This window comes from Sinocyclocheilus grahami, unplaced genomic scaffold (genome assembly GCF_001515645.1).
Source record: "Sinocyclocheilus grahami isolate Dianchi unplaced genomic scaffold, SAMN03320097.WGS_v1.1 scaffold158.1, whole genome shotgun sequence".
Lineage (NCBI taxonomy): Eukaryota > Metazoa > Chordata > Actinopteri > Cypriniformes > Cyprinidae > Sinocyclocheilus > Sinocyclocheilus grahami.
Window position 1 is genome coordinate 906030 of NW_015505337.1, and position 10705 is coordinate 916734.

At 38.6% G+C, this 10705-nt stretch overlaps 1 protein-coding gene across 1 annotated transcript; it reads left to right on the forward strand.

The window, feature by feature from the left end:
* The first annotated feature begins 1566 nt into the window (after positions 1-1566).
* LOC107592799 (adenylate cyclase type 8-like) lies at positions 1567-9865 on the forward strand. Its single transcript, XM_016282362.1, has 18 exons — positions 1567-2442; positions 2793-2942; positions 3023-3153; positions 3245-3356; positions 3493-3620; positions 4196-4354; positions 4441-4672; positions 5938-6126; positions 6210-6310; positions 6407-6608; positions 6695-6787; positions 6925-7097; positions 7304-7385; positions 7681-7839; positions 8053-8199; positions 8418-8510; positions 8870-8984; positions 9459-9865. The coding sequence occupies exons 1-18, from the start codon at positions 1567-1569 to the stop codon at positions 9863-9865; spliced, it is 3549 nt and encodes a 1182-aa protein (XP_016137848.1).
* Positions 9866-10705: the final 840 nt, after the last annotated feature.

Genomic DNA, 10705 nt, shown 5'->3' on the forward strand with positions numbered 1-10705 from the left:
GCATTAGATCCCAAGCCCCTTTGTCACTGCCTCAGTGTGGAGTTCAAGTCCACTTATTTTTGCCTCTAAACATTTCCATCAAGAGTTGGGATTCTTCCATAGGATAAACTTCAGCAGATTGTGCTCTGCTACCTCTTGGAAGGGTCAGGGCAGCTTTTCAGACCATCTGGCAGAGCAATCACTTCATTACCTGAAGACAGCGCAACTTAAAACTGAGTCAGTCAGCCGCAGACAGGACTGAGGTGGGCTTCATCCAATGCCAAGGAGTTTTTAAGGGGGAGTGACAGATAACATGGTTGGAAAGTATCAGGACAAGTAATTTACATAACTATGCAAAGCATAGTTATGGTGCATGGCATGGCAGATGGGAAAACTGTCAAAGAAGACACATTCTGCACTCAGTTGCCGAGTATCCCACCTTTTAGGTACAAGCATGTACCATATTAGATATTTGCTTGGGTCTGGATCAGTTTAACTGGGCTACTGTTCATGGAAGAGCAGATGCATGCATTGTTACAAGATTTATCAAGATTGCAGCACCACATCAATGGCAAGTATCCTTCCATTTACTTTTACTTTTATCGCATATCTATACACAGTTTAAATCGATTCCTTATTTTATATTGCAGTTAAGTGCACACATTGCATACATTGGTGGAGGTATATTGGGGGTATTACATTTGGTTTAAGAATATTATTGAGTATTGAACTTAAGAATATTATTGGGGGGTATTGAACTTGTTTTGAAGTTGTTTTGAATTTGTTTTGGTAATTGTTAAGGGGTGTTGAACTTGTTTTAGGGGTATTTTGAAGGATATTGAACTTGTGAAGTACTCTGGGGTTACTTACCTTGTTTTTGGTAATTGTTAAGGGGTACTAAACTTGATTTAGGGGTATTCTGGGGAGTATTCAACTCATTTTAAGGTATTCCTGGATGTACAAACTCATTTGGGGGTATTTTGGAGGTGTTGAACTTGTTTTGGGAGTCTTTGATGGTATTTAACTTGTTTTAGGGGTATTTTAGAGGCTAATGGACTTGTTTTGGGGTAATCTGTGGGTACTGACTATTTTGGGGGGTATTCTTGGGGGTGAAAAACTTATTTGGTGGTATTCTGGGGGTATTGAACTTGTTTTGAAAGTCTTTGAGGGTATTTAATTTTTTAGGGGTATTTTGGAGCCTATTAAACTTGTTTCGGGGTACTCTGGGGGTACTGACCTTATTTTGGTAATTGTTAATGGGTATTGAACTTGTTTTATGGGAATTTTAGGGAGTATTAAACAAATTTTAGGGTAAAACAGCTAATTTTGAGTGCATTTGGGGTTACTGAACTTGCTTTGAGCATTTTCTGGTGGTATTTTAAGGGTACTCTACTTGTGTATTGTCATCTTGCATGCAGTGTTATTTCATGTTAAAGTTTGTTTTTGGGTTTCATTCTGATAGAACTTTAATGTTCCATCCAGACTATTGAATGGTTTTCTTTTCTGTCTTCCTTCAGGTTTGTGCAGTCGATAGAGGTCTTGAGTTGAGTTTTGGGATCTAAAGCCGGTTCAGATCAGGTCCAGATCATGGCTTTGACTTCTACAGAAGTCCCTATTCCGTCTAAGGTATGCCCAGCTGCACCTCCCTCCCCCAACCTGAAATGCAAGCAGCTAATGTGGCAGAATGCAGTGTGTCACATTATCGACCAACGAGGAATGCACCATGAGGGGCGAACAGCCAATTCTCAAAATATCATTGTTACCGATGCCTACATTGATGACATCAACAGGCAGATTCGGAACAAAGGTGCACGGGGTAATGCAGGCATGCATAAGCGGCGTTCCTCGGCAGTCCGCATCCACCCATTAAGAGAGCGCAACTCCACCTGCACAAGGAAGTCCACCAACTCGCTCTGTGATGCTGACTTCTTTGTTAGCTGGGGCTCCACGGTACGTGGCATCTTCCTTCCGGTTCTCCACCACAAGTTTAAATCTCATGATCTCGAGCATCTGTACCAGCAGCACTCATCTGGTCAGCGCCGAGCTTCCCTTGTAGTCACTAATGTCATTGATATCCTTACCAAACTCCATATTCTCTTCATCTACCTGGCTATGGCCCCTGAGATGGTGGACTCTCAACAAGGATGGTTGGCTGGGCTCTTCATGGGACTTGGAGCAGTCTTATGTGTCTTAGTTCTGACCTGTAAAGGATTGATGTCTCCAGATTACCTGCGCTATGCTGGGCTGGCAAGCTGGCTGTCCCAGACTGTACAGGTATTGGGAGGTTTGGCATTTGGGTTGGAGAAGGACCAGTCCTGGTATGTGCTCTTCACCCTGTTCACCACCTACACACTATTGCCCTTACCTCTACTATGGTCCATCTGCATAGGGTTCTTCACCGCTGCCTTGCACCTGTTGGTGGATGCCCTTAGGAATTACAATGACACAGCCATTGTTAGAAAGGTAAAGAAGGTTCCATGCTCAAGCTCAAACGTCATCAAACCTCAAAGTTCACTTTCGATTCTCACCTTAGTGTCAAAAAGTAAAGGAAATCAGTGCTTCTTTGAAATCAAAGATGACCACAAGAACTACCCTTGAGATATGGTGTCAGTCCATGAGAGTTCCATGCATCTATCAAGTTGTACTTGATCTTCTTTTTGCTAAATGCTTCATTATTATGACATATGAATAAACCATCATCTCAAGACAATCTTTCACCACTTGTCAACTTGAAAGATCAATACAAGAATTAATGAAGCTTGTCTTGTTCATTTCAGTAACGGTGCAAACTTTTACTCTTGGTTTTCTTTCAGTTACTAGCAAAAGGTCTGTTGTACATGGGTATGAATACCGCAGGGCTGTTCATCCACTACTTATCGGATCGTGCCCAAAGGCAAGCATTCCTTGAGACACGGCGTTGCATTGAAGGACGAGTCAAAATGGAACGTGAGAACCAGAGACAGGTTTGAGATTCCTGAGTTAATGAGATATTCTTAGATCATTACTGAAACTTCTAAAGAAAAGAGGAATCATTTTGCATTAGGAGCGGTTGGTCATGTCCATTCTTCCTCGATTTATTGCCACGGAGATGATTGGTGATATGACTGCTATGGATGATGAATTGCTTCCTCAACAGTTTCATAAGACCTACTTTCATCAGTACAAAGATGTCAGGTACGTGTAGCTTCCTATGCAGTACTATTTTCAATACATTTAGGTTGCAAGAATGCACCTTGAAATGAACATGTATGTGGTCTCGTCTCAGTATCCTGTTTGCTGATATAAAAGGCTTCACCTCTCTCTCCATGACCATGTCGGCTCAGGATTTGGTGCGCACACTCAATGAGCTGTTCGGTCGCTTTGATCGCCTTGCCGAGGTGAGAAAGATTAACCTTTGAGTTTCACAGGCAGTTGGAGAAAAGGGATATGGTCAATCTCTTACTGTAGTGTACTGTATTGGAAGCAATGTTGCAATGTTGTAAGCTTATTGAACGATATCTTTCGATATTTAAGGAGAATCACTGCATGAGGATAAAGATTCTTGGAGATTGTTATTACTGTGTGTCTGGAGTCCCAGAGCCCCAAACTGCACATGCCCGCTGCTGTGTGGAGATGGGTCTGGCAATGATCAACACTATACGGTGTGTATGTTACGTGATTTGTACAACTACTTAAAGGGGTCATATGATAAGATTTCAAGTTTTCCTTTCTCTTGGAGTGTTACAAACTGTTTGTGAATAGATAAGATCCCTGAAGTTGCAAAGATTAAAGTCTCAAAACCAAAGGTTTTATATATAATTCTCAATGTTTCTCCTTCTCCCAGTTTAATGTGCAGAGATTATAAGTAACCCTTTCATACATTTATTTCCTCCAATATGTTGCTCTTGCACTTTCATAGATCTTTTGTAGGTGTGTCCAATCCTTCTCCTGGAGGTCCATTGTCCTGCAAAGTTCAGGTCCAACCCTACTTAAGGACACCTGAACCAACTAGTCAAGGTCTTCAGGATTACTGAAAACATCATGTTGGGGCAGGTTGGAGCTGAACTCTGTAGGACGTTGACCCCCCCTGGAGTGGGATTGGACACCCCTGATATTTTGGAACATTCATATTCTATTTTTCCTGCGTTGTTGTTGATGTTCTGTAGTGATTTAAGTCTAATTCTGCTGATGAAAACAAAAGAGATTTTGATGTTAAGCTTCCCTCTCTCTTTGTCAGTTATGTACGTAAGGAGCTTAAGAGAGATGTGGACATGCGTATCGGCATCCACTCTGGCTCGGTTCTGTGTGGGGTTTTGGGTCTGCAGAAATGGCAGTTTGATGTGTGGTCTTGGGATGTAGATGTTGCCAACATGCTAGAGGCTGGAGGAATCCCAGGGCAAGTACCCCAGATCATTAGCATGGCCATATGTTTAGCCGAATACAATTGATATCAAAATAATAAATCAAATTGTATAATAATAGGAGGATTCATATATCACGAGCGACCCTGGACTGTCTAGCGGGGGTATATGAGACAGAAGAAGGTCGAGGCTATGAGCGGAATGATTTTTTACGCAAACACAAGATCGACACTTTTCTGATCTGCCATACGCCACAGGAAGACAAGGAGCCCCCTAAAGTACGGAGGACCAGCAAAGATGAGATGACACGGAGTGCTGAGCTTCCTTTTGATAACATCATTGGAATGAACTGCGTGAGTCTGGGTTGGTTTCATAAACCTTCCTTAGATCTGAATACCCTCTCTAGTTAGTCATAAGATATGTTATCAAATCTGTTAAATAGTGCCACACTATGTTATTCAGTGTATCCTTTAGTAACTTTATCACCAGCATCAGTGGCATGGTCCATTACATTATAAAATAATTTATAAGTAGTCTCTTGTTTGTAAAACCAAACATAAACATGTTTACGTCATGAAATCATAATTTACTAACCCTCCACTTGTTCCAAACCTGTGTTAGTTTTTTTGATTCTGTAGCACACGCACTCAAAAAAAAACATTTTGAAGAATGTTGGAAACCAAACAGTTGATGGTAGCCATTGACTTCTGCAGTATTTGTTTCCATACTATTGAAGTCAATGGCTACATGCAACAGTTTGGTTACCAGCATTCTTCAAAATATATTCTTTTGAAAGAAAGAAACAGGTTTGGTACAACTTGAGGGTGAGTAAATGATAACAGAATTTAAATTTTTGGGTGAACTGTCCCTTTATTATGGAGGTCTATGTTCAAGGCAAAAATATGTTTTTTGAGTTATTAATATGTCTAAATTGTCGTATTAATCTTGGAACTACTTTTCATGGTTATGCATTACAGACATAATTTTTAATCATTGACTATACTTAGGTCTTCAAAATATCTTCTTTTGTGCTCAACAGAAGAAAGAAACAGGTTTGGTACAACTTGAGGCTGAGTAAATGATAACAGAATTTAAATTTTTGGGTGAACTGTCTCTTTATTATGGAGGTCTATGTTCAAGGCAAAAATATGTTTTTTGAGTTATTAATATGTCTAAATTGTCGTATTAATCTTGGAACTACTTTTCATGGTTATGCATTACAGACATAATTTTTAATCATTGACTATACTTAGCAGATAGCTAACATTTATCAAGGTTTTGCGCCTTGCCCTATAGACTTCAAATGTAAGAATATTACTGTAAACAAGATTTTTGTTAAACAGCGAGTTGAGCTCCTAATTAAGAATGTTTGTTTATAAGCCAATGCCAATGATTATTTTCATGTTATGTCTGATAACCAATAAATGGCTGATATTAAAAATCTATACAATTTTGTCTAAATAATTCACTAAAAAGGTGTTTTAAATGCTTTATATTCCAATATCAATCATTATGATTAAAAAGAATACTAATAACCATTATCTTTCTCTATTAATAATTGTTATAGTTTTTTTTCAATTGAAATACATGCAATGCTTTTTGTAATGTCATCTTTTAGATCTTAGCCACTTTCACCAATGGCTCCCTGGTGCAGCTGCCCAATCAGATTACTCTTCATTGTGTCGGGTCTCGAGAAATCAACAAGAGAATCAAGCAAGCCATCGAGGTGCGCAGTAGTGAGCGAATGCGCAAAGAACACATCACACCCTTCACGCTGGTCTTCAAAGACAGACACATCGAGGGAAAGGTATGGGCCGCCGAAGAACAGCTTTAATACTTTGTATAGCATTTTTGCTTATAAGTAGGCCCACACAAAATTTGTACTTTCAGTTTTCTCAGATGCGAGATGAGATGTTCAAGTCCAACTTGGCCTGCTCTTTTCTAATGCTCCTCTTCATCATGGCCGTTCAGACCCTCATCCCCTCACCACAGTGAGTTATTACTCTTCTCTCAAAAGCCTAATGTGCACTTTATTTGATTTGTGAAATGTAGCAGTATTGCATTTTCAGTATTGTTCTGTCCCACAGAATCTGTCCCATGGTAATCCAGTTTCTAGTATTCCTGTTTGTCTACGTGCTACTGCTTCTGGTAACACTGGCTGAGGAATTTAAGCGCTCCCCACCGTACTTACAGCACCTGTGCTGCTTGATCCATGAGACCAAGAGCATCCGTAACCTGCTCACCCTCACCTCCATTGCTATTAACTTCGGTGTGGCCTCCTGTGATATTGTGAGTGCCAGAATTTATAGTTGATTGGGCCAAATTAAAATGCTTCTCTTAACCTGTCTATCTTTCTTTTTTTTTCTTATATACAGTTGTGGTGTAACACAGTTGGAGAGGCTGAAGAAAGTAACAAGAACTCTGAACAAGTTGCACAGTGGCCAGTAAACATCTGCACCCATCCTGAGGTACAGCAGATTCAAATTGAATACAAATGTGAATACAGCTTCCAATAAAGCGTATTCTGATACAGCCGTCCTAATTTTACACCATTTCATGATCAGTGGCTCCACCAAATACAGTAAATCTGTCTGTCTCTCTGCAGTTCTTTGTTTTGAGTGGTGTGGTGGCTATGGTGACGTGTACTGTGTTCCTGAGGCTCAGCTGTCTGTTGAAGTTGGCAGTACTTGTGTTAGTCATTGCAGTTTACACATACCTCATTGAGGTAGCCTTCCATGTGCTCTTTATCCACCAACACCAAAATAGCCAAATTCAGAGGTACAATATCTGAACTGTTATATCAAAGGTCACACATCATGCAGTGTTTCTTAATGTGGTACAGTGTTCGACTTTTAGACATCAACAAACCAATGCTTTAAGAACAAGCCTTTTTTGAGTTTTGAAGTATACAGTACAAGAAATTGTATATTTTGAATTGCTGTGGCCCTTCTGATGTATACTATATATGTGTGCGTTTTGCTCAGATCTCAATACCTCAGACGCAAAGGTGTTTCTGTGTTGCTAATGTCCATGTTTGTTGTGGTTGTCCTCTACAACAGTAGACAGGTATTCTATTAAAAGCTTATTCAAATGTTTAATCATAGGAACTCATTATACAGTATGCTCCTACTAGTCATTTAAATAATATAAGATCATTACATATTTATTTAACAATTAAGAAATGTATTTATTTAAAATATATCTAAATAATAATCAAACCACCACTTAGCTATAATTATCATCATGTTGGGGGAAAAAAATCTATTTGTAACTGAAGGAATCAAAACTGACATGCAGTTTTATATTTATCTGTGCTTTATTTCAGTATGATTGAAGAAATTATTTCTGCTTATTCCTACAGTTAGAAACTACAGCCAGGCTTGACTTCCTGTGGCGTCTTCAGGCCAGACAGGAAGTGGAGGACATGAAGGAACTTAGGGAGCATAACGAGTGTCTGCTGTACAACATCCTTCCTGCCCATGTCGCTCGCCACTTTCTTGAGAGAGACAGAAATAATGAGGTAGTTGCATGGATTATTGATGACAGATCCTAATAGTTTCACGTTTGGTCAGAAAATAAGTAATACAATTATCCATAAAACTATCCAGTTATTTGGTTTCACATTGAGGGCTATTTTGAAGCATTTCAATCGTCTCAGTAGTTATGGAGCACTTTCATTAATCCATAAGTATAAATAAATACATTTTCTCTGTGTCAATTCTTTGGCTCCAAGGACCTGTTCTCTGAATCCTACGAGCGAGTTGGGGTGATGTTTGCTTCCATTCCAGGCTTTACAGATTATTACGAGAAGAAAGAGTTGATTCATCAAGATGTGGAGTGTCTGCGTCTTCTTAATGAGATCATCGCTGACTTTGATGAGGTACGTGGATTTGTGCAGCATCCTCTCTTAGTACCAAATGTCCTCAAAGCCTAAGCCTGGACATGCTCATAGTTTTAACGGCTAACAGCAACTCTCATGTTACTAATGGAATGTATTTTAAATGTGCAAATGCTCACGTCTTTATCATAAGATTCTGTAATAGTGAGAAATTTCAATTTCAGAGACAGGTTTAATCTTTTTCCCGTTTGTCCCGTTAGCTTCTGGAAGAGCCTTACTTCCAGGACATAGAGAAAATCAAAACCATTGGCAGCTGCTACATGGCTGCATCTGGCCTGTCTCCTGAAAAACAGGTGTGTGCTACATTTGACATGTATGCCTGACAAGATAACTAGATGTATGATATACAGTATACCAGTGACCATATCAATATCAGCCAATGTTGCTAATAGTATTATAGGCATCAGTTTGATTAGATAAATGTTGGAATCAAATTATAAAACATTTTTTTTGAAAAATATGTACAATATTAACAATTAATAAAAAATAAACATTGGCAAGGCAAATCAGGACAAAGCATTAAAAAGTATTCATAAATGATCATGAATATTAAAAATGCATAAATATAGCTAGTAATTAAATAATTAAGTAGTAACTGAAAATGTACATTTCTACAAATTAAGGCTCAGTTTTATTAATGTGTATTTTATAGGAATGTGAAGATGAGTGGGCTCACCTCAGTACGCTGGTTCTATACGCTTTGGCCATGCAAGAAACTCTGAAACAAATAAACAAACGTACCTCAAACAACTTCCAGTTGCGTGTTGGTAAGACTGTGCTATTCTTTTATTTAACATCTACTAATAATACACAAAAATATACTGCCAATTCACATATCAGTTTAAATAGGGTTTGCTTTATTTGATTTTATTTGATTCTGTCACTTGTGCATGTTTGAGGACTACTTGCTATGAAGGGAAGTAATTCACCTGCTCGGAGCTAGTACAAACACACTAATGAGCTTAAACAAGACCATCAGTATGATTTGAATGTGATTAGATTGGACTATTATTAGGATTATTATAACAATAATACGATCTTTGAATTTTTATTTAAAATTAGATCATAGTTCTTTGGCCAACATGAAATCAATACTCTCTTGATGCACTTGCCTGGTCTTATTGTATGCAACTGGTGTATTTTATTCCGAAAGAAAATGTTTTTTAAACAAAAATGTGGTAACTTGCTCTTCTCCTGAAACAACTTTAATGTGCACGTATAACTGCTTTTCTATCATACAGGTATTTCTCATGGGCCTGTAGTCGCCGGAGTGATTGGCGCCTCTAAACCCCAGTATGATATCTGGGGCATGACTGTGAATCTTGCTAGCCGAATGGACAGCACAGGGCTCAGTGGGCGTATTCAGGTTCCAGAGGGCACTAGCCGTATCCTGGCTGACCGTGGCTTTGTGCTACAGCTTAGAGGAGATATCTACGTCAAAGGGGTTAGCGAACAGCGGGGAGGGGTCTGCACGTACTTTGTTAGCAGTAGGGAACAGAGCTCAAGCTATGCCGAGAGAAACACCAGCAGAGGGATCTCTCTCGGGAGAAACACCCTCGCAGCGGTGGTCTTTTCCCTGGTGCAGGCCCGCAAGAAGGAGGAGTTACGAGAGGCCAATGGAGGTTTTCATCTTATGGAGATCACATGAATTTTGATTAAAAATTGGACAGGAACCGTATTTAATACCTCTTTTAGAGACTCTTACGTCTCTTCCATGAGTCATTGCCTTCGAGAGATTTTCCACATTCTCTATTATTCTTGCTAAATAGTAACTTTATTTCTCTTGTATGTCCAGATTTCTGCTGATATTCAAAGTTGCTTATTATGGAAGCCTATTTCTACCTTAGAATTTATTAAAAAATAAATTAAAAAAAAGGTAATTGTGACTTTTTATCTCACAATTCTGACTTTTCTTGCATTTCTGGAAAAAAAAGTTAGAAAACAAACTCAGAATTGCAGGATACCTCACAATTCTGAGAAGAAAAATCAGAATTGTGAGATATAAAGTCGTAACTACCTTTTTAATTTTTTATTCTGTGGTGAAATGCGAGATATAAACTCAGAATTCAGAGAGAAAAAAAAGTCATAATTGCAAGATACGAATTCGGAATTGTGAGGAAAAAGTCATAATTATGAATGAAAAAGTCAGATTTTGTGAGATTGTGAAATAAAAAGTCAAAATTACCTTTTTTTTTATTATTCCATAGCAGAAATGGGCTTCTGTAGCTTATAACTATGGAAACAGTGAAAAACATCTAAAAGTCATGTTTCTTTTGTCTTGGAGTTGGCATCACTGGGATTGTTAGCCAGTTTGAAACTTTAAATGTTTGGAATTTAAACTGGCCAATTAGCTGATTGTCTGACACATTTGTATTATTCATTAATAAACCCTGAAGAAGCTATAAATCCCAGGATTATACCAACATATCAACATATTGTTCTTTCTATGAAATGTATGTAACAAAAAATATTTAGATTGAAAACTTTT

What these genes read in the sequence shown, in the direction of transcription:
- LOC107592799 (XM_016282362.1), top strand. Translation starts at nt 1,567, where the DNA reads ATGGCTTTGACTTCTACAGAAGTCCCTATTCCGTCTAAGGTATGCCCA. An exon ending in GAGGCTGGAGGAATCCCAGG is followed by an intron (nt 4,355 to 4,440) that starts GCAAGTACCCCA and finishes GTATAATAATAG; the next exon opens with GAGGATTCATATATCACGAG. An exon ending in TCCTCTACAACAGTAGACAG is followed by an intron (nt 7,386 to 7,680) that starts GTATTCTATTAA and finishes TTATTCCTACAG; the next exon opens with TTAGAAACTACAGCCAGGCT.